This window comes from Neolamprologus brichardi, chromosome 6, assembly GCF_056152115.1.
Source record: "Neolamprologus brichardi isolate AB-2024 chromosome 6, ASM5615211v1, whole genome shotgun sequence".
NCBI classification, from domain to species: domain Eukaryota; kingdom Metazoa; phylum Chordata; class Actinopteri; order Cichliformes; family Cichlidae; genus Neolamprologus; species Neolamprologus brichardi.
The window spans coordinates 11,761,585-11,785,986 of NC_142109.1; the positions used below are offsets into that span (position 1 = coordinate 11,761,585).

Genomic DNA, 24,402 nt, shown 5'->3' on the forward strand with positions numbered 1-24,402 from the left:
CAAATGTTAAGTAACCAGCTCAGCTTAAATATATAAAATGCTGTGTAGCTCAATAAAATAAAAAAAACAATGAAAATCTGAATTTAAAATCACTAGTAATAGAAATTTTTAATAAATGACAAAATAAAATAATCAAAAAACAAGAAAGGAAAAACAGAATATGAAGTGGCTTACTCAGTGCAGTAAGAACAGCATAGCAAATATCAGATGATGTATAGTATAGTGTACTGATGTACTAGTGTACTGCAGGGTTGAAACAAGCACCTACAAAACCCAGTTCTTAGTTGAAAATCATGTAAGCAGTGCGTTGTATCACAAATGATTTTAGATGTAGCTTTTTCAGTGCAGCATAGTTGTCCCAGACCTTGACACCAGAGGGAGGCAGTGGTGTGAGGGGTCATGTTCATACACAATCCATGACCCATAGGTGGTGGTTGGCTTTCGACGGCTCAGCTCAGATTGCCGATGCAGAGGAGCAGAAAGAGTGATGTAGTCCCCTCTCCAGAAACTTTCACTTTAATCATTTATATGTACCATGGAGGTGTTTAAAGATAATAGCAGAGTGCTGCCTTTATCCACTTCATTATATATTATAGTTTTGGAATACCTTGATATTATCGTTTAACTAATTTAAGGCTGATGGGTTTTCTGTCATTATCACACAGTATAAATATATTTCAACTATATTTCATCTGAGTCTGTAGAGATTTACTTTTCACAATCACCTCAAGTTCTCCAAAACTGCTGTGATGGGCTATGAAGGTAGTTTGGCAGCATTTAAGCAGAATTTATGCTCGGCCCGAACCAGTTTAATAGCCGGACCAATGAGTACTACTCATGAATCTGAAGGGGTTCCTCGGACCATGTCATTGCTTGGCTCCTTTTCCAGGAGCAGTTGAAAATAAAGAAAATAATGACCTGGCACTCCCACTCTTTGCCCCTCACACACAACCCGCGTTTTTATCCCGTCACATCAGTCACTTTGAAAAGCTGGGAGTGACCCGTGTAATGATGTTGAGTTACTCGAAGCCAAACATTCTTGGCCTCTGGCCTCCAGTAGTCTTTTCAGGATTGCAACCCCTCTGACCCATTAGTAACAGTGAGGCAAAGTAATTTGAAAGAAGGAAAAAAAAAAAAAAAGAGTTTGTGATAGGCCATGGCATATTGTCAGTATCTATTAGAATGGTATGAGGTTTCTTTTAATTGTTCCTGTTTGGCTAACTCTTGATTATTTTTAAGCTTGTGGGATGCATGTTCCTGTCTACTTTGTGCCAGGGATATTTTTTGCCCTTTTATGATGGTGCATAACCCCAGGCCACTTTCCACCCCATAGTAAACTGTGGGAACCTAAAATGCATTTTTCACTGGAAGGATAATCTTTAGGTTTCTTGGTCATGGACAAAGCAAATTGATATTTATTGGTAACGTTCAGAGTTTCTGGATTATGTGAAATTGTTCTATAATGAAAGAAGAACAAGCAAAAAAAACAACACCTGCTTGACTTGCAGTTTAACAACTTACTTTGGGGTGATCATGTTGTAGCAGACTGGAATAGCGTGTCTTTCACATAGCTTGTTGACCTAAGATTAGTCTGAAAGCTCAAGTAACCTCCACAAGGCCTGAACCATATCAGAAAAAAGCAGCCGCTCACTGGTGCCTCACTGGTTAGGACACATTGGATGTGGACTAATAGTAGTGGTTATTTTCTCTATGGGAAAACTAAATGGTCCCGTTCATGGTTTCAGATAAGTGGAGAAATGGATTGACTAATCTTTTCAGAGTAGTCAATAGTCATCAGACAATTTTATTTTGTGCATACGTGTAAGGCGACACTCTGTATCTCTTGTCTCAGAGGATTGGTGTGCCCGTGGCTTAGCACACCGATCTGAACTTGGATGCCTTGTGCCAACAAACAATTGATTGAGCTTTTAACAGGCAACATTAGTTGTTTTGGAGTACATCAGATTTTAACTTTTTTGTTTTGTTTTTTACATTTTTATTTTGTTGTATATTTTACATCACATTTCCTCAATTTGAGTATTCACCTAGTCTCTCTTTGACTTTTGAGGACCACATAAAAAACAAGTCTTTGTTTCTCTGCACGGGCTGCAACCTGCATAACTGAAGAGACTCTGCAGATTTGCAGATTTTTATTGGGATTTGTCTCCATTTGCAGTCTACTGGTACTTTCAGTTGTTGACGTGTTGGAGGTTGTCATTCATCTGCCTTGTTAGCCATTATACTTTTCGCTGAAAACCAGTTGTTCCGAAGAGCTTAGACAATTTCCTTTTTCCACTGTGATGATCCATCCTCTGGACAGGACCTCTTGATTGGAAACTTGTTGCAATCATCTGATGATCATGATCAGCCTGAGTGATTGTTAGTGGAAGACCTCAGTCCTCTAGGCTTGCCCAGATCTCACTGTCAGAGGTGTATAGGAAGCACCACAGCTTTATAGAGTGCTTGCTTTGTTTTTCTTGACGTCCAGACCTTCTCCAACATCTATTTGGCTGTAGCTCCAGAGCTGACGCCACCTAGAAATGCAAGTTTGTGTTGGATGACCATGGTTTTTGGTTGACAACAGGCACCATTTCTTGCATCAAGTGTTTAGGGAGTGAGTGACAGGCTGGACGATGATGCACCAACTGGAGGGTGGTGGTCGGTCTTATTCCTGGGGTTCCTAGTCGTGATCAGTTGACCTATAGAAAAAAATAGCGAGTGGAGACATCTTTTAAGTATTCGAGATATGGACATTGCTTTTATTTTTAATGTATGAAAGGACGAGCATCTCACCTTGCAGTTGCTATGGTAGCGAGAAGTGTAGTGTTACTTTCTTTGGTAAGTAATTGATTAACATACTCCATTACTTTCAGGAAAAGTAATCAGTAATACATCAAATCAGTATTTGTCTACATGATTTATAACCCTCCATTTCACAATCTCATTGTAGGCAAACACTTTGGAATCCAAAGAAAATGTAGTGATCAACTTTTAAATTTTTTATTTATTTTTTTATTTATTAACTATACCTTGAATCTATTGAATGTGGTCGCCATTGTTAGTCCAGCAGGTTCAGTTGCCAACTTGTTCCAACTGTGCTAAACATACTGTTAAAAGCCATGGGTGTTGGTCTGCCTACAACACTCAATGGCGTCCAGCGGCTGACTGTCGGAGTGGTGTGTCGGGGTCCTCGGCGTACTGTCGGATGCTCAGGCCCTGTAATCCTCCTCAAACAATAGTGGATGTGAGAATAGAAGGGAGGTTAAGCCCTGTAGGTATTTTGTTACCATGTGCTCGGGCATTTAAATGCACAGAGGGATAGTTGTGTTTTGCCACTCACTCGAACTGGAGATTCATTTGTATTCGCTACCAATTATGAAAGGTTTTTTCTGCTGCATATTAATTTTCTTTTTTGTAAGTTGGCATAAAAGCGTACGTAGAGAATGTACATATCCATTTTCTCTGCCCCTTCTCTCGTTCTGCCATTTGGACCTTCACATCACTATTCCTTTACATCTCTGACACTGTGTTTGTGTGGTGCACGGTTTAATTAAAAACCATCGCATCCTGCTGCTGCTTCTCTTTCATAGCTTCATGTGAAAACACATGCACTAGACTTCAAAGTGCATCCCTCACTGATTAAGTGAATTCTTGTTTAAATGCATGTGTCACACATACTGACGTTGGACAGCTGTGTCGCCTCCTGAAATATCCTCAGCCTCTTTGCTGACAAAGTTACTGACATTCCCTAACATCGCGGTTCAGGGATGAACCAGAGAAGGTTGGTGTAAAACAAATCCTTCCTTCCACAGGCATGTTGACATCTGATTCCAATAAAGATATCTGTTTTTTTTGTCGTATGCTGACAATTTTCGTGTGTTCAAGTTAAATGGGCTAAATGATGATGTAGGCCACAGAGGTGGGAGGACCAGGAGGGGCTCAGAGAATGACTACAATGAGGAAGTTCCCTGGATACACGTGCTGCAACAGACGACTCTTGGTACACATTCCACCACAGAGGGGTCATGAGAGCAGATTCCACGGTGCCTGTCTGAGGGGGGAGAGGCTGCTGGGTCCATCCTCTTTTCAGGCCCCGACAGCAGCTGCTCTGCCTGGCTTGGGCGCAACAGTGACCTCACACCCCGGAGATATTTTAAAGGGTGCCAGTCAGCACGGGGATGAGCTCTGACTAGGTAGGAGCTCGACAAGTGCAGTTTTAACACATCTGCTGCACAATGTTCGAGAGATCCGAGGGAAATCCAACAGTGGTGTAAGAAAAAGTATCTACTTGCAAGTTGGTCGGTTTTCAGAGCCCCTTAGTGGGAAATGATCCGTTAGACAGCTCTTTCTTTCCTTTTCTGTTTCTTGTTTCTTGCAATGCTGCGGCATTGCCCTATTCCCCGTTTCTCGTCATCTGGCACTCAGAGAAAGATGCCGAATGTTTCCTGTAACAAAGACAAGACTCTACACGTCCCGCCAGAGAGCCAGGCACTCAACCCGGCTGATTCTAAAGACATCGCCACGGAATCACTACCTCCTCAGAAAGTACTGAAGATATTCAGCATCAACATCATTGCTCAGGGTTTGCCTTTCTATCGTAGACGGGTGAGTGTTGTACAAATTCAGCCAGCCACAGAGTTTGGGTTTGGTTTAACTGCCGATCCTGAAATGCCAGAGGTCATCGAACACCCTTACCCCTTTTCACCTTGGTTGGTGTTGCTTTTATAGCTGCCTGTTTATAGAAAACGGCAAATCAAAAAAAATTAAGCTGCTGTGTTGCTTTCGTTCGTTACTACTCTAGTAATAGTTTGCATTGACAGGGTTATAACAGAGTAAAGCGAATGTTTTTCTGACAAATTTTAAACGTAAGCGACTTGTTTTTGTTACATGCTACAGATAAATTAAAAATCTTGACCTAACCCCCACTCCTTTTTTCCCTTTTTTACATCTCTTCTTTCTTTTTCCACAGTACGTTGATTAATTGGTAGTGATATGACTAGTTAAAAATGGCAAACGCAAATACAAATTTGTCCTTTTGTCATCTCACTATGCACTGGTACAAGCTTCGCGTGCCCCAGCTCCACCCATGGCAGGGGACGGACACCAGCTTATAGCCTTAAAAAGGCCGTAAACTACGAGCCTATTTTTAGGGGAAGTTTTGGATAAAGTATTGATTAAATGGAAAACCTTAAAACAAAAGTGTCTTCAGCTGTTGACTTATGATAGGCTATAGAGCAACTGATCCTGCCTTCTATGACATTTGTTTTGTTGGACTTTTTTCTTTTCTTTTTTGTTAATTGGCAAATACATTTGCATTTGTTTGTTTGTTTTTTAATTTTAATGTAGAAATCAGTATTGTTGGTTGAAGCCATAAAATTACGTTACTACTTAATTACGACATTAGTTAAGTTGCCTGTAATGGTAACACTGCTCGTGTTGAAACTTTACTTTGACACATGTGCTCACTGGAATCGGTGTGATAATTTAATGTGATTGGAAATAATAAAATCAGATTGCCAGAAATCAGCTTCCCAAATGAAAACAAAAAAACTTTAAGACCACCTTATTGTCAGATTGAATGCATAAAAGTACAATTCAAAGTCTGTAACACAGTTGAGGGTTGGTTTCGTTTTCACAATTTTGCAATGAAGCGACTAATACAGGCATTAATGTAGTCATTTTATCTTGTCAAACTTTTTTTTTTTTTAAATTGTCGGTAAGAAGGAATGTGTGGTTTGTTAGTTCTTTTTGTTTTGTTTTTTCTCTTAAAATGTTACTTAAAATCAACTTCATTAGCTGGAAAGCTTTCTTATTGTACTCAGCAACATTGTGCTCACGCTCCTGCTTCCATTTAAAGAATCTGATTTGTTGGGGAACTTAAATGTTACCTACTGTAATATCTTAGAGCAGTGACAGCAGATGTTTTTATAGAGCCATAATTGTCCTGGTGACCTTTCGCCAATTATCTGGGTGCTGTGATTGGAGTTATAGATAGACTAGTCAAAAATGTCACCACTGGATCTGCCACAAAAGTCTGAAGAGGAGACTGATGGTGAGGAGAGAGGTTGTGAAATATGGACTGAAATAGAAATGAGAATAGATGTGACAGTCACTGGGGAGGGTCGGCTTGTCCTTTTCTTCTTCTCGGGTTTTCTTCCAGAACAAAGCAAGCTGCTTTGTTGATTCGATTTTTGAAACGAAATGTCTGTTAAGATTTGTGCCTTTTATGTAATGGCCTGTGTCATACGTTAAAAGGATAAACTGTGGTACGTCACAACAGGCAGTTTCTTCAGTTTAAACAGGAACAGGATGGGTAAATAAAGCAGTGTGTTCTAACAGAGTTCAAACCTTCATTGCACTTTGTTTTACAGCAAAGTGTTTTATTATCTCTAATTACTATGTATGAATATAGCCTGTAGTTTCCATGCTGACTAAAAATGTCAATACAATACAATAAAACCCATTCTATGTGAATGTAGTATAGTAGCAGCGTGTAAAAAATTTAAATAGCTCAGCAAATTAAATGGAACAAAATAAAATACAATAAAACTGCTAAAAAAGAGGATAAAGAAAAGTTGATTAGCCATTTTTCCAAATCTGAATTATATCTGCCACATCATCATTTATTTATTTGCAGTTTATTGCTTAAAATTGTATTGTGCAGTTTTATTTAGGTTTTTCAGGAGAAACAAAATAACAAAGATGTAGAAGTCTGGAACTCGTGTATCAAATATGGTACACTTGGCTTTCAAGCATTAAGCAAGAAAACTGCAAAAATGATCTAAGAGGTAAAGTCAAAGGATGAAACTCTTCTATCTAGGGCTGTGCGATATGACCGAAATCTCATACCCCGATATTAAGACATCTATCATCCGATAACGATATAAATCACAAGAATGTAACATTTTCTGTAAATTCTGTGAATCTCGGGCAGCTCAACTCGGGGAAGTGTTTCCAGCTGGGCGTCTCGTACCTGGAGTCGAGTGTTTTAACCGATGCATGAAACGATACATTTTTAGACATAAGTTGTAACGGCCGCCATTTTCTTTGTGAGTATTTATTACATAGCGTGCTGCGGGGAAAGCCTGTTCTAACGTTTGAGTCTAAGGTTTATTTGTTAGCACCTGACGGCTCTTTTTTGCTTCTCATCCGTAAACACTCTGCATACTCTTTCACGTGATTCAGTTTATTTTGAAAAGTCTCAACAGGATCTTGAACTTTATTGTGAAAGGTTAATGTGGAAACTAAACCAGCGGACATGCGATGGTTTTGCTGTCGTTGTTGCTAACGACAATGCATAAAAACAGGTGCTTGTCCATCTGTAGTGTGGTTATATTAAAAATAAGACAAAGAGAGAACTTTAGGAAATTAATATAGCCACTACAGTGACCATCAAAACCATGAAAAAATATTGCCCTAAACAGTTTATTTTACGACACCACAAAACAAACGTTAGCGTGAAAAAATGAAACGAAAGACGTTTTTATATCGTTATCCGATATATATCGTTATATCGAACAGCCCTACTTCCATCTTCATCACTGTTTATGCAGCAGACTCGGCATTGGAAATACCAAAGCATATGTGCTTTGTTTAAGAATGCTTTTGTTTTACTATTTCGTTGGTTTAACATACACACGTATGTCTGAAAAGAATCTTGAGCTTCCATGTTGTTTAATTTGGAGTAAGAACTAAATGGAAATGTCCCACAAGACCGGTTCTTGCTTACACTGCCGCATGTAGAGCACATGCAACGTGGACTATGCTGCATATGTGACAGCTGTCAGTGAATGGCATAGCAGGGGTTTCTTATGGTCTCTGTGGTTTAGTATAACCTGGGAGTATGAATGCATTTTAAGCTTGGACTTTCTGCTTTCTATCTTTTTTTTTTTCCGCTTGTTAAAGAGGTTTTACTAAGAGGTTATTTCATGCATCTATATGTCTGCTGAGTATCTCAGAGGGTTGCACTCAGGCTCTAAACCTTCTCATACTCTGCTGATTAAAAATGAAACTACTTTTAGTTGCTCCCTTATTAAGAAGAGGTCTCCACAGCGGGTAGCTCCACATGTTGGTTTTGGTTTTTTTGTTTTGTTTTTTTAAAAACACCAGATGCCCTTTCTGACACACCCCAAAGGGTTTTGTCTCCTCCCGGGATCAAACCTGAGATCTTTCACTTGTGAGGCAAACATATAAACCACTAAACTTTGGAGCTACTGCTGTGCTGATTAAAATAGTCTTGAATTACTCCAGTATTAAGGTGACCAGGGGAATCCGCACTGCCATCTCCTCCAACAGCTTGATATCCATTCTGGCTGCCGGAAACATAGTCACGATATAGAACATTAACAGCAGGACATTTTAGTTGGGGTATTAATTTTCTCAGCCACCACACCCTGCACTGCAGGGCTGTTGAGTAAGGCAATCTATTCTTGCCCATAGCAGCTATGCCTGCATCAACGGCTATCAGCAAGAAGCATCTGTGGTTTGAGCAGGTGCTGCGGGCATGCTACAACTTTCTTTAGCAAGTTTCTCACACCTCAGTCTCCTGTAGGTTTGTCCATGAGTAAGTTCAATGATCTATATATTGGCCTGCTTTAGACTGTTCATTAGGATTGTGAATTTTAATTACACCAGTGGTTAACTGGGCTGAGCCTTTTCCAGTCAGATACAGTTGTTGGCATTTTAACTGCTCTCTTCTAGAAAAACTACAAACCTGCTACTGTTATGAAAACCTTTATGGTTGTTATGGCAGCAAAGATCTGATGCTTGTTTTTCAGGTTGTATCTCTACAGCCTTCTCTCCTAGTTCCCTTGGGCACTTTAAGATTATATGTGTCATCAGTTTTATGATGATGCATATAGTTTAGGAACATCAGGTGCGATTTGTAGTCATATTTTATATGTAGTCAAAGAATTGGTCATAATAAACAAGATTCTTCACTGTGTGTATTATGACTGCAGACATGCATAGAAGTAAACTCTCGCTTGACTAGTTGGTGATGGCATACATGCGCAGGTCAGTAAATCTGGTTTCCTGTCTATTTTTGAGAACATGTGCCTGGAGACACTGAAGCCGCGCTCACTTTCGATTCGAGTCGTGTGTCCCTGACCGGTACGTGACAACTAGGGTGACATGATATACACACCGGATCCTGCTCCTTGGAGGTCAGATGATTTGATGGAGGCTCAAGTGTTATTTGTCTTTGGTCAACTGTTTTCCGTTCTGAAAACCTTGATTTCACCTCAGTTTACTGCAGTGTTTTGACTGTGCTTGCTTATTTTTAGCAGAGGAGGACAGAACTTGGCTTCCCAATTAAATGTTTGACGGTACACACTAGATGCGCTATTTACAAGACTGTGTAACAGGAGCAAAATGCAGTTCTCTGCTGCTTTATAATGAGAAATGGTCACAGCAAAAACACGACTACAGCAACACTGAAATTGCCTGATTTAAAAATATGGACTCTGTTAACAAGATCAGCAAGACCATTTAATTGATCTTTATTATGCACTGTCCACTTTAAGTAAGGTAAATTATTCTGAGTGCCCAGCGTATTTGGAATAATTTAATTTTAAACTATCTTTTTTCACCTTAAAAGTTCTACCAGACTTCTTCTTTGTTCAGCGGCACTCGTGTATCACCTTATCACTGCCTGCCCTCAAGCAACGGGTTAAGCATTTTAAATAAACTAAAGCCCTCCTGACAGCATCATTCAGTTCTACAAACGGCATCAGTCAGGCATCTTAACCATTTTCGTCCTGTTTGCAGATAGCCAAATACAGAATATTGTGTTTGACAGGATAAGAAGCTAATTAATCTTTTGAAGTTTGCATCCTTTATTTTTGTTCCTTCTTCTTTCCTTTCTATTACTGATGCAATGTGCTGTAACATACTGGAGGGAGGTTGGCATGAAGCTCCAGAGAGAGCCCCCTCTTTGTTTAGTGTTGCTATTGAACTGGTTGATGAAAGTGCTCGAGCACTTGCAAACTTACATGGATATGTACTTCATGGCATGTTAGGTATTTGAGTTTTTTGTTTGCATCTTACAGCAGTAACCCCGAAAAGCAGAAAAAAACTGAACTGTGCATTTCTTCTAAAACCAAGGCTATGTTCAAGAGATCTTGTTTATTATGTTGACTTAGTCATTCTGCAACCAAAGATGCAAACAGTCTGGTCTTAGGTTTTCAGCTAAGTGCTGTTTAAAAAAAAAAATAAAATAAAGCAAAACTAATTTTAGTTAATTAATTTGTTAATTTAGACTATTAACAATCTAAATTTAAATGGTCTGTTGTGCAGTAGCATGCATTTGCAAATGTTACTGTTCTGTGTTAATGTCTAAAGTCTGCTTGCTGCACAGTTGTCAGACTTCTTTAAAACTTTTTTTAAAACTGAGTTCTCACATGAAGTTATAATTGAAAGTTGACTGATTTTTCTGCTCCAAATTTCAAGCGCTCTCTGCTGAACTAAGGTCCAAACCGCAGTGCATTGCAGGAGAGTGGATTCTATTGCCCTTTGCTGCAAATAACAGAGGGAAGGCATCTGCCATTGGCTATTCTGAGAAGGAGTCCCATTCCAGGGAGTATACAGATCCAGTCGGATAGCTACCCACTACTCACATCAGCCAAACACTTTTGTTTACCCGTGTGAAGCAGACTCAACACTGCGGCAGAAAACGGCCTATGTGGTTTGCTTGTGACTAAATTAAGTCTGCTTGGGCTTTTTTAAATATTATTACTTTGTGGGGGAAACATGAAATGAAAAGGAAAATGTTGTTCTTCTTAATTTTATTTTGCATGTAATTTCCAATGTCAAGTTGCCCTTAACGATAGCTGATCGGTTAACTTGAGCCTGAACTACATACCTCTCGAGTTCAAGCTGCTGGTGTACAGTGTTGTAGTGTTGTGGTGCTTTACATACAGAGCGTGCTGCATAGCAATGTGCCTCCACCTGCCACAGGGCTGCCTGAAGGCTCTGACATTTCCCACGCTGTTAGACAGGAGCCGAGAAAAGATAAACTGCCTTTTAGTGTCCCAGCTCCTAAACATCGCCTTTTAAAACTGAAAACATGAAGCAAAATAAAACCTCAAACACTTTCTTTCACACAAATGCACACCCACGTCTCTTTACTGGTTAAATAATTCATCCGAGTTGTGGTGTATGGAACACATTCTTCTTTCATAATTCAGCACAATTGGATGCTCCATAGCCTTAAATCCGAGCCAACTCTAGTTTGTTTGTTTTTTCCCCCCCCCGCCTTTCCCGTTTGGTTCTTTTGCCATCAAAATTATTGTTTAAAGGCCAAGAAAGATGCCCAACGGATTTACTTTACCAAATGGAGCACCCGTGTGTAAACCTGTGAGCATGAGTGCGCATGTATTTAAAAGGTTCCTTCATGTAATGATCTGCTAGAGGGTGTGAGGAGCCATAGCCCCGTCCTCCAGGGCATGAAGCAGGTATGGAGGAGATCCAGGCTCCAGACATCCAGAAACCCTCAGAGCACAAGAGACCAAGGAAGACCAACGGAGGGGCAACTGTGCCACTCTCCTGGAAAGAGCTGAGGAGAGCCCCAGATGAGGGTTACTCGTCTCACACTGATCCTTTTGAAGTGTAGTTTGGATTAAATTGGAGAAAAAATGAAACGTAAATGAATTAAATCAGTTTTCAGAGCACTATGTTTAAACATCTTTCTGCAGTAGTCTTTGATAAGACTATCAGCATAACAGCAAGTTAAAAATCCCTGGATTGTTACAGTTGCTAATTGAACCTGCTTTGGTAGGTTGGGTGAATATAATAAATGGTACTATTTTAACACGTTCAAAATAAAGGTTCAATACAAATACAGAACTATACTAATTGATTTTCAAACATTTTCACTACAAATGTAACTCTGGAAAATGTTAAGAAATATACAGTGTTGTGCAAAAGTCTTTAGTCACTACCAATTCCACTATATTTGGCTAGGAAGATGAGAAATAAGTCCAAGTTATTGAACAGAAAAACATCATTTTAAATACAATGTATATAAGGTAAAAACAGTCAGTTTTTGTTATGACCACCTCTTCTTCATCAGAATTTTCTTAGGCACCTTTCTTTTTGTTTTCTTTAAGCAGTCTTCAGGAAAGTTGTCCAGGGTTCGTGAAGGACATTCAAAGGTCTTTTTTGGATGTTGGTTGTCTTTTGTTCTGTTCTGTCAAGATGATTCCACACTACTTCAATAATGTTGAAGTCTGGTCTCTGGGGAGGCCAATCCATGACTGATACTGTTCCAGTGTGTTTTTCTATCCAGGTATGCTTTACTGTATTAAAGTATCATTAAACAAGAATGTTCTTGTAAAGTATAAGGACTGTAACGGAGTGAAAAAGCAGCCAATGTCCACTGAAAAGCTTTGAACAACCTTCAGGAAGCTTGGAGAACTGTTGCTCAAGACCACTTAAAAATTAGTGTTTTTCTCCTTGAAATTGAAACAGAGAAATGAGGGGTGACTCAAGACTTTGACATTGCACTGTACAGTGGTTTGCAGATCAGTGAACCCTACATTTAATTAAAAAATTGTATAGTGGCAAAAAAATATTGAAAGTTTTTTTTAAATGCTCATGTTGAATTTCATGTCAAGTGTGCAGTGGCATGTTTGCTGCAGTGTTGCATCATTGATGATGTATAAATAAGTGCACATTATTTTGTGCCATTGAACTGGTGTTACCTTTTCTGAACAGACTTCCCGTCTTACTGCCTACATAACTTAAGGTTATGTATATAACCCCGGTTCTCTGAGTAGCATGAGTGAGTGTCTCACTATGGGAACGCCTCCTGCGTGACCTCATCAGAAGCTCAAATACCATTACGCCAGCCTTTACAGGCTGGCTAGGTGACGCCCATGTCAGGAGGGGCCAGTGCCTCCCTATATAATAGGCTGACATAGCGTCAGATGTCATTCAAAACAAGCCCACCTCTTCCTTGCTTCCATAGCAAGGAGGGCGGTCTGGTGAGACACTCACTCATGCTACTCAGAGAACCGGGGTTATATACATAACCTTAAGTTCTCTTTCATAGCATTCGTTTCGTGTCTCACTATGGGAGAAATACTGACTCCCGGATTGCCAGACATGCCTGTTAAGAAGACAACTGTCCCCAACAGCACTTCACAGGGGAGAGGCCCCCACCCGGGAAGAACCTGCACTGAGGACTGAATGTGCTAGGTTAGGCGCTGTCACATCTAACCTGTAAAACCTAGCAAATGTATGAGGTGAGGTCCAGCATGCAGCTGCACACACCTCCTGAATAGAAACTCCCCTAAAGAGAGCCCATGAGGTTGCCAGACCTCTAGTGGAATGCGCACATAAGCCAGCAGGGGGCTGAAGGCCCCTGCTAGTATAGGCCAGGGCAATTGCTCCTACTATCCAATGGGAGAGGCGCTGTTTAGACACAGGCTTTCCCATATGTGGTTTAGCCCAGGACACGAACAGCTGGTCACTTTGTCTGACACTCAGGGTTCGGTCCATGTAAATGCGCAGAGCACGGACTGGACACAAGGTATGCAGCCGCTGTTGCTCCTCTGAGGAGAAAGGCGGTGGGAAAAAGGCCGGCAGTTCTATAGGGGAACATGTGCCAACATACACCTTGATGGTGGAGAAGGCTTTACCCTTATCAATCAGGGCCTGAAGAAATGACAGAATCACAGCCACAGAGCACTGAAAAGGGATGGCCTGTGATTCTAAGCACCAGCTTTCAAACACACGCCACTTGTGCTCATATAGCGTCCTAGTAGACGATGCTCTAGAACACTGAATAGTGTCGATAACACTATGAGGGAGCCCCACCGTGTTCAGGTTAAACCACTCACAGGCCAAGCCCATAGAGCTAGCCTCTCTGGGTGGGGGTGGAATATTTCCCCCTGTGCCTGAGACAGGAGGTCTCTGCGTAGTGGTAACAGCCAAGGTGGGCCGCACAGATGCTGAAAAATCTCCGCCAGCCAGTGCTTCCCTGGCCAGTGCGCGGCTATCAGAATCATATAGTGACGTCTCTCCCTCACTCTGGCCAAAGTTGGAGAAATGAGGGCCACTGGGGGAAAAGCATAGAGGAGGGTTCTCGGCCACTCGTGAGCTAGAGCATCCACCCCGAGTGGAGCTCTCTGATCGTGCAGCGAGTAAAACAAGGGACACTGAGCATTCTCCCTGGATGCATAAACGTCCACGGTCGCCTGACCGAATCGCAGCCAGATCTGCTTCACCACCTCTGGGTGAAGCTTCCAGTCCCCATACAGCGGGTTGCCCCTGGAGAGAAGATCTGCTCCAAAGTTCAAGATTCCCGGCACGTGAGTTGCTCTCAGTGACAGCAGGTGGACACTGCTCCAGACTATCAGTCTGTGTGCTAGTGTGTGTAACTTGGGGGACCCCAGACCCCCCTGTCTGTTGATGTAGGCCACAACGGTGGAATTGTCCGACCTCACTAAAACATGATGACCCCTCAGCCAAGGGAGAAAGTGTTTTAGCGACAGGTGAACCGCCAGCAGTTCCAGACAGTTTATGTGGATGGAGCGCATGTGAGGGCCCCATTCCCCATTCACTGTTCTGCCCTCGTGGGTGGCCCCCCAGCCCGAAAGAGAGGCATCTGTGGAAATCACCTTCCTGGCTGAAACTGCCCCCAAGGCAACACCCTGAGACAAGAAACCTGGCCTCTTCCACTCGCAGAGAGCGAGTGAACAGTCTGCAGAGACTCTCACGCGACGGTGGCCGTCTCGGTGAGGGTCCAGTCCCCGCGAGCCCACCCAGCGCTGAAAGCCTCTCATGTGCAGGCGTCCCAGTGTTATCGCCACTAGAGAAGAAGCCATCAGACCGAGCAGCCTCTGGCACTGTTTGAGGGTCACTGTGTTTCCTCTGCGAAACAGTGCTAGGGATGACTGTATGGCCGCTGTTCTCTCCGGGGACAGAAAAGCCCTCACCCGAAGGGAGTCTAGGCTGAGCCCTATGAAAGTAATGCATTGAGTTGGCGTCAGTGTGCTCTTTTCCACGTTTATCTGGAAACCCAAACTCTCCAGATGGTGTATGAGAGCATTTGTGTGACAAGTCGCTCCCTGGCGGGTTGGGGCTGCCACCAGCCAATCGTCGATGTATGTGGCCACCCGAATGCCCTTTTTCCTGAGCGGGGCCACTGCTGCCTCGGTGCATTTCACAAACACCCTTGGGCTCAGTGAGAGACCAAAAGGCAGGACTACAAACTCATATGCTCTCCCCTGGAAAGCAAATCTCAGATACTTTCGGTGTGGGGGATATATGGGGATGTGGAAATAAGCATCCCTCAGGTCGATTGATGTGAACCAGTCGCCCGCTCGTACAAACCGTAGCAGCGAGGCGTGTGTCAACATCCTGAACTTGTATGTCCTCAAATGCCGGTTCAGGGCACGGAGATCCAGAATGGCTCTCATTCCCCCTCCCCCCTTTCTTTGGCACAAGGAAATACCTTGAATAAAATCCGCTGTGCATTTCCTCGGGAGGGACAACTCTTATAGCTCCTTTGTCTCTCAAGGTGGAAATTTCCTCCAGGAGAAAACTGGCTGACTCGCCCAGAGCACGAGAGTAAACGATTCCTTTGAAATGTGGTGGAGCGACACTGAATTGCAGCCTGTAGCCCTTTTCCAGTGTCCTCAGCACCCATGCTGACTGAGTGCAGGTGGCCCAGCTCTTCATATGGAGAGACAGAGCGCTCACTGGCCACTCCACCGAATATGGCGTTTTGGCGCCCCCTTGTGGTCGCAGCGCTAAACATACGCCATTTCGGTGTCCCGTCACCTCTGTCACAGGCGAGCGAGGTGACGGGCTCATCTGCATCATCACAGCCGTGGAAACGCGAGTCTCCACGGGCTGCGTTATGGCAGACGGTGCTCTGTTTTTCAGCATGTTTGAGTTTTTCATGCGTTTTGCAACCCTCGACAGCGCCCTCGGCAAACTGCCTGGATGCGCGTGTCGGGGCTTTTTTAATACAGAATGCACGAGAGAAGTGCCTGTGAAACAACACTGCGAACTTTGGCTCTCTTTCCCTCTGGCGGGTCCGGTGACAGGAACGCCGGCCCGAGTTAAGCACTCTGCGTGTTGAACTCGCTCTGGAACGGAGCTGGGAGGCGGCAGGGCGGCCCATGAAGGGGGGAAACTGGGTTCGCTCCCGCCTAGAGGAGAGGCTGTCAGGCCGGCTGCTTCTTCCGCCTCACGATCGCGGCAGCGGGGGGAGGAGGAGGGGCCGCTTGAGGTCTGGCCTGGGGAGACTGCTTCCGAGTCCATGGATTCTTATGGGCCCCGGCAGCCTGGGGGGCTGCCTGCGTCTTAGGCACTTTGGGAATCCTAAAAGCGGGGACCGGGCGAGACGCTGTCTGCGCGAATGACTGGCGCGGTGCTGCTGGGGTGGCGTGCTGGGTCATCCTCGGCAGGCAGAGTTTCAGAGCCTCATCATCTCTCTTTTTCTCCTCACATCTCTTCTGCATGGATGTAACAGCCGCACCGAAGAGACCGTGAGGGACGACAGGGGTGTCGAGGAGTTCCTCTTTTTCCTTGGTCGTCAGGTCGGTGAGCCCGAGCCAGCGTGCTCGCTCCTGAAGAACCATGAGGCCCATGGCTCTTCCAGTAGCCTGTATGGCTACCTTGTGGAGGCGGAGGACGTGGTCAGTTATAACGCAGATTTCTTCCCACACTGTGGTATCTGGGTTAGCTGCCATGCTCTCTTCTAGCTCAGCTTGGTAAGCCATTAGCATAGAAGAGGCGTTGTGGGCTCTTACTGACAGAGCCGCTGCCTTGTAGCACTTGTCTGTAAGGCTAGACTGGAAGCGGTCTGTTTTGGAGGGGAGAGATGGAGCCGATGAGGGCAGAGACGTCTTCGGGTGAAGATGGCTCGCCACCAACGGCTCCACTTGTGTCCATCCCCTCACAATCCAGCAGAGAGCTCCCCGCGATGGGGTGTTTCTCGCTGTAAGGTTTTGCTTTCCACGTCACCGCGATCTCATCGAGTAGCTCAGGGAAAACAGGCAACACAAGCTTCCCCGTACTTTTCGCCTTGGGCAATTTCTTACCGTCAAAACGAGACTTTACAACCTCTGTTTGTATGGCGGGCCACGGGATGTTGAGCCTAGCGGCTGCGCGCTTGCACATGTCCTGCATGTCGAGATCCAGGGGAGACGGCGGTGTCGGTTTTTCAACCTCGCCGGTAGTCGAGGGCTTTGCAGCCCGGCTGATGCTAGTCAAGGAGGTGAAATCTTCCTCCTCGCCGTCGTCAGACAGCAGGAGCTCCGAGTCAGCAGACTCATCTCCGTCCTCGTTAGCATCTCCTCCCCAGGTGACTCCAGCATCGGGGAAAAACACACGATCTCCGTGTGCCTCCAGCGACGGGAAAGCGGCCGCGATGGGCTGAGGGTCTGCCTCTGCCCAGCTCGGCCCTGGCGTTGCGGCCAAATCATCGAGCATCTCAGCCATGGTTAGCTAGAGGGTTGCGCACGTTAGCGAGACTGACACTGAGTGCGGAGAATATTGCTATTCCTCGCTAACGTGGGGTGAAAAGTGTTGCTACTTTTCTACAGGTATTGCTACCTAATGTGTAAAAACCGCTAGCGTCAAAGGGTATTGCTACCTGATGGTGAAGCTAGGGGTACCTTTATTAGCAAAGTATTGCTACTTCCCTGGGTGAAAGTATTGCTACTTGGCACCTGCACTAGCTACAGAACAGTATTGCTACTGCTTGTATGCTAGTGGACAACTGAAAAGCTGGGAACAAAGCGCCCGGCGACCGAGTTGTTCACTCGAATCTGTGGACAGTTTAGCTTTAGCACCCAATAGCACAGTTGTCTACAGGCTTCTGCGAGAAGCGAGAAGAGGTTTTTGAATGACATCTGACGCTATGTCAGCCTATTATATAGGGAGGCACTGGCCCCTCCTGACATGGGCGTCACCTAGCCAGCCTGTAAAGGCTGGCGTAATGGTATTTGAGCTTCTGATGAGGTCACGCAGGAGGCGTTCCCATAGTGAGACACGAAACGAATGCTATGAAAGAGAACCGTGTCTGACTTCAGTGGGAAAAGTATAAGGTGTAGAATTCAGATGATGGTTGTAACCATGCTGACTGTGTTTTGTTTTTGGCGTCAGTGGTGTTAACCCCAATTTTAATTTTAATACAGTGTTTTGAAATGACAGGGCCTTAGCTGTCTGGTGTCTTACCCCTGTCTGAGTATCAGCATTTCTCATCACTGACCTTCAGCGAGCCGCTGCTGTGCCTTTCACAGCGACCTGCTCGCTGTAATCTGGACATCAGTGAAGACAGACTGTGAACGGATAACTGACTGGTAGTAACTGATGCGACCGTCTGCATAGTTTATCTAATCTGTGTATGAACCCTGCTGTCTGAGTCAGTGTGTGGTCTCCCTGCTTTAATGTGCGCTTGTGATGTGCTGCAGTGCAGTCTGGACATTACAGACCGTGACTCCCTGTACTGTCAAACTGCTGCAAAAATGTCAGTGTCTAATGTCAGCTTTGTGGGCTTTTCCTTATTTTTGCTACGCTGTGTAAAGCGTTATCTGTAATCTGACATTTACTTTGTGAGGTTCTTTGAGAGGTTTTTAAAACTCAAAGAAAGGACAGTGAAAGTCGGGTCTGTTTTACACCCTGAAGAGTTTCATATGGAGTATTTGTAAGGGCAAATATCACTGAACTTGGGTCTTTCTTTTTTTTTTTTTAAATTAACCTACAGTTGATAAATCAGATCCAACTTTTATAATTGCAGGCATGGTATTGTAGGTAAGGTGAGGTATGCATGTCCATACCTTACCAGGTGCCAGAGGGGTCTGTTGTTCAGAAATTGAGAAGAAATTTGAATATTTGCTCAGCAACAAGAGGATTACACTCTCTGAGAAATGCAAGGTCTCTAGCAGGGCAAGGCGAGCAGTCGGCCTTTATAAGATAGGATAGAAAGATGGATGAATAAAACTTGTGGTACTGTAGTGGAGCAGTTCCGCTGAAGTCATTTTTCACAACACCCTGGTTTGATTTTTTTTTGACTTTTTCAGATAATTCAGAAACTAACACTGGCGAACATCTTGTTAAAAACAACAACAAAGAAACAACTTTTTATTTTAACCAAACTCTAAATCCATAAAAGATCCTGCATTTTATACTAAAGTGAAGATGATTTTCTTTTTTGTAGCCCTCTTAAAGAAGTAGAATTTTCTCCGAGCCTAAAAGAACGCCTAATCTTTCTCTAATACACCGTGCAGCACTAATCTCTGTACAATGCTTTGTGATGTTCAGGTATAACACCAGAATTGAAATGAACACAATACCCTCTGAGACATACAATAGCTGCCTGTGGCAAAGTGTCCATATTAAGCCCATGTGACTTGATTCCTCATCTGACATTGATTAGCAGCGTGTACAGCGTGAGCGATGATGGATGACTGCCAGGTTTCGGCCATGACATCCATGTTTATAATTTGCTCAGTTTATAAATGACCTTCGCTGTGATGTATTGTACCTCCAGGTCTGACATGTAAGGCCAAGTTCAGGCCATAAATAGCATTCTGTAAAAACCACAAGGGGCCACATTGCTACAGGTACCAGTGAGAAAATGAAATATGATCTAAGAGGTTTAGTTTCAGGAGAACATCAGTGAGTTTGAAGGCTTATCACATCCCTAAATGCCGCACCAGGGAAGGGTTGTCTATCTCCGGTGTGATCACGATGGTCGTCGTTTGATCTTCAGTCACAATGTTCACGAGGTAAACAATAGAATTAACACAGTTGACGTTACAAAGTAAGTTCACAGGAGCACACTTGTCTGTATTGGCCTGACAAATATAGCCTGTTGTAGCAGAGGACCTTAGATTGTTTAGGACATGTTGCTGTCAGTCATAATCAGGCTTGTTTGATTTTTATGGCCTTCTTACTGTGGCATTCGTACTTTAATTTGACTTTCATGTTCATGACTGAGGATAATATGAATCCTTCCTGTGCTATAGAGAAGCATCTCTACCCTTCCAAGGACATAGCTCTCCTTTATGTCATTAACACTATAGCAAAGTGGAAATTACTGCACCTTTTTCAGTTTGCCCTCTGTGGGCACAGAACAGAAGGAGGATGAGTGCATGCCTGGCAGAGTACTGATTTCGCTGTTCATAAAACATCTACTCACGCTCTGCCTACCTTATATCACTTTCATAATTCTCTTGCTGCAGTCTTTCCCCCCCCCTCTCATTCATTCAGTTATTCTTCCATCAGGAAAGGTGAAGCCTGGCCTTATCTCTGAGCAGCAGAGCCTAGACCGTCACTCTTTACACTGGATGGGCTTCTTATTGTTCTAAATAAATGAAGTCATTGCATTTCACTACAAGTAGTTTCTTATAAGTGAGAATTCCCCCTAAGAGTGTCATTGCAGTGTAAGCCTTGCACATATTTATCTTCTATACGTTTGGCTATTGATAACTGATATTAAAGTTTGGTGACCTACCTATTATAGATAAATAGTAGATTAGAAACACAGCTGTGCAACCGGCCAGAATCACTACTTTTGTTTATTTTTTATCAGTTAAGCAGATTGAAATTGTCAGCTTGCCATTACATTAGAGACTAAATCTGTTGGAGTTGTTCTATAGTCCCTCATGTAGTAAACACACAGTAATCAAACAGTGATGTGAACCCCTGCCCCCAAAAAAATCACTTTTTAAATTTTTTTTTTTGTTGTTGCTTTTGTTATTCCCCCTCCTTTTTTAATTTTTTTTTAATTTTAACCTTAATGGTTGTTTTGTAAAGTACACACTCATTAGACTACAAGACATGAAAACAGGGTGTGCTTTGTGTCTGACAAGTTGCTACCCTATGACTGTGCAGTATCCATCCATCCATCCATTCGCTTCCGCTAATCCTTTTCAGGGTCGCGGGGGGCGCTGGAGCCTATCCCAGCTGTCATAGGGCGAGAGGCGGGGTACACCCTGGACAGGTCGCCAGTCTGTCGCAGGGCCAACACACAGGGACAGACAACCATTCGCACTCACATTCACTCCTAGTGGCAATTTGGATTATCCAATTAACCTGTCCCCACAAGATGCATGTCTTTGAACGGTGGGAGGAAGCCGGAGTACCCGGAGGGAACCCACGCAAACACGGGGAAAACATGCAAACTCCACACAGAAAGACCCCGGCCTGATGGTGGAATTGAACTCAGGACCTTCTTGCTGTGCGGCAACAGTGCTAACCACCGTGCCACCGTGCTGCCTGTGCAGTATCCTTGATTTCTCATTCCATAGATGGTTTTAAATATGGATGTTGCTTCCAGGTCGGAAAAGCGAAGCTGCATTTTGTCTGAAGGCCACCAGATGGTGATAGTTGTGGTTAGCTTCTCGTCCCTGTAAACATGAGCTTACTGATGAGCTTGTAGTTGTTTTGTGTCATTTTGAATAAAATTGTTATTGCAAATCTTGGTTTCAAAAAGGTGGATTGTTCAGCATCTGCTTATTATTAAAAAAAATTACATTGAAAAAATGCCCAAATTGTGTTTGTTTAATGTAGAACACATCAGCAAAACGTCATTCTGCTTCTGATGGAGGGATACCTACACTGCATTAAAAATGGAGTTGTTTCGATGCTGACATAGCATGTCAGCATGCAGCATGTGCCTACAATACAGATAAGACCTCAGTTGTTAAAACTGTAAAGCCACTGAACAAAATATTAAGCATTAGCAACCTGCTAACAAAGCAGGGAGTGGCTGAGTCATAGTGAAACTGAGTTGTTGGTGAAGTATTTGGTCTGAATTCTGTTAATTAAAAAGTCTTGATTTGCTTTTGAGAAAGTGTTTGGATTGAAAGTATTTTTGTAATTATGATATTATCTTTCAGCTTGAATGTTTCCGAAGTATAGAAGTTGAGCTTTAAACAGAATCAGTGGGGTGACAAAAGTAAAAGATAAATAATGATTTAAACGTAAAGTGGGTGTGGGGGGAGAAAGTGAAAAATAATTGCAATTTCATTTCTGTGACTAGATGCCTTGGTCTTCTCACAGCATGCAGACCTCTATGACTTCTGCGTGGGAGTTGTAGTTTGCACGGCTTGCTTTCAGACTACTCCGCAGTAGCACTGTTCTTGATTGTTTCAGCTCTGGTTTGTTGCTTTTAAGCCAAACACAGAAATTGCTTTTACCTTTCAGCGGTCGGTGCAGTAAAGGCTCAGTGCCGAGTCCATTTCTGTCGATGCTGTTCTGAACAATTGGTGAAGAAACTAAGAAACCAAAATCGATTGCGATGAGCCAAAAGAGGATTGCTTCATCACCTTCACAATGTTGCATCAGGCACCCACTACACACACCTTTATAATCGAGGTGTGAAACCCACTATTTTGTAACATTTGCAATACAGCCTCACAAAGGCCAGGCAGGCCTTTTTTATTTTATTTTTTTATACCCACACAAACATTTCCTTTGGTCTGTAACAAATTATTATAATAAAGGAGTCTTTGATTGCATTGGGAGGCGTTTGTGTGGGTATTTGTGGACATCACACAATCCAAAAACCTTAGAGTGTGGTTGAGATCAAACCATAAGCAGAGTTAGATGGCTGTGATCAGAACCTTTTCTACTCAAAACTTGTGTAATCATGTCATAATGTAGTAACCATCTTAGTAACAACCCTACTCTATATAAGGCTCAGTCCACCCACAAAAAATTATTCTGAATTACATGCGGTCTTATCTAGAAATGCAACTGTTTGTGGCCTCACTTGCTCTTGGCTCTAAATTAGGTGAGTTGATGGGGCTTTCAGATTGAACAGCTCTGGGGACTCTCTGACATGGGTGTTGGTACTTTCTGCATCCAGGAGTGTGGCAAGGTCGATGTGGTTTAATGTTGTCATCAAAGGATGAGCACGAGGCTCTGAGCATATGTTGTGACACTAAAATGCAATGCTTGAACTAACCCTGCATCCTTCAGAATGACTCCAAAAAGATTTGCATCGGCAAACTAGTATAAATCTGACCTGGGGGTAACTGCCTTCTTCAGTTTGGTATCCACAACGCTAACAAGAACTCCGATGTGATGTTATTTCCAACCAGTGGTTGGTGTAAAAGTAAAAATTTTAGCATTTTCTTTATTGTCTATGGGCTAAATAAGGCCTGGACTTCATTAATCTATGTTTTTATAGATTTTTTTTTTTTTAATTTTTTATATATTTTTTTTCTTATGTTGTTCACAAGCCTAACATTTTTTCCACTTTTTTCACTTTAATTGTGGCTGCTGGTGCATTCATCAGCTCAAATCAGAATAGACGTATTTCTGGACCAGTACCTAGATGCTTTCTTAAAGGTCCTGCTTGTGCTAAGAACTGGTTGAACTAAGATTCTGTGCTGCAGATACACAAGTTTTGATGCAAATTTTATCTTGTTTCAAAGCATCGGTACAAAGTAGTTTAACCAAAAACTCCTCATAGCAATTTATTTCACTAATGAGTCCCTAGAAACTTAATTTGGTGACTGCTGTCGGATTTTCATCTGTCCTGTTGGTTACAGGACAGGTTGCCTGCCCCTCAGCGGACTCTTTTGGGTTAACATCAAACATCCTGCCCAATTATCATTTATTAGATAGAAAATAGTTAATGTATTTGTAGCAGGAGTTGGAGAAGGAGTTTGAGAAGTATGGGGGCGCTCTCTCTCGCTCTCTCTCTCTCTCTCTCCCCCCCCCCATTTTTTTTCTCTGCAGTGGCTTTACACTCTAAATACTAAAAATGTGTATTTTGTGTGCCTGTTTCTTAAAAAAAAAAAAAAAAAAAAAAAAGGACTTTCACTAATACAGTTGTTTTTTCCTTTCTTCCATGTCTGCCTTCCTCCTCATGATTTGCTGTTAACTTTCAGGTAAGACAAAAGTCCTTTTCTTAAAAATAATAATAATAATAATAATTCTTTATTCATTTCTGTCTGGTTATTAATGCTGCTATTTCCATCACATGCAACTGAAATTAAGTAATAGTATCCCAATGTGGTGTTTGTTCTGGAGCAACTCAGAATGCTGCTCTGCTGCCTCTAGGGGGCAGCATCAACTAAATGTTAAATGGTTGCTGTGGCAGCTTTAGGAGTTCTGTCCCATGTCCAGACATCGCTAAGACAATTTGTGCATTAAAGCTGCAGCTTAATTAGCATCTGTTGGATTAACCTTGTCTTGCTTTGGTGAGTGTATTGGTTGTGCTTTGTGGAAAGAGTGCAGCAAACTCTGAGTCCTCTGTGTTGTTTCTGCAGTTGGTTTTGTATCTTAGTGGCTCTCTGTGGTTATGGTTTAGTTGTGAAATCATGGGCACTTGTCAGTCACCTCTGTTGTGCATTAATATTGTATGACTGGTTTCATTTTCTGCACCCATATATTCATTTTATGAGAATTAATATGCAGAAGCAGTGCATG

The 24,402-nt window shown here is 42.9% G+C and overlaps 2 protein-coding genes and 1 pseudogene across 6 annotated transcripts in view; 1 reads left to right on the plus strand and 2 right to left on the minus strand.

Annotated features, from left to right (window-relative positions):
• Positions 1-24,402, plus strand: part of fbxw7 (F-box and WD repeat domain containing 7) — a 135,374-nt gene that overhangs the window by 58,084 nt on the left and 52,888 nt on the right. The window lies entirely within an intron of this gene.
• Positions 13,824-15,894, minus strand: LOC148102499 (uncharacterized; annotated as a pseudogene).
• LOC148102500 (uncharacterized) lies at positions 16,176-17,454 on the minus strand. The gene is made up of 2 exons (XM_087842371.1): positions 17,055-17,454; positions 16,176-16,951 (listed from the first exon to the last, which is right to left on the minus strand). Exons 1-2 carry the CDS (start codon positions 17,452-17,454, stop codon positions 16,176-16,178), a joined length of 1,176 nt encoding a protein of 391 aa, XP_087698497.1.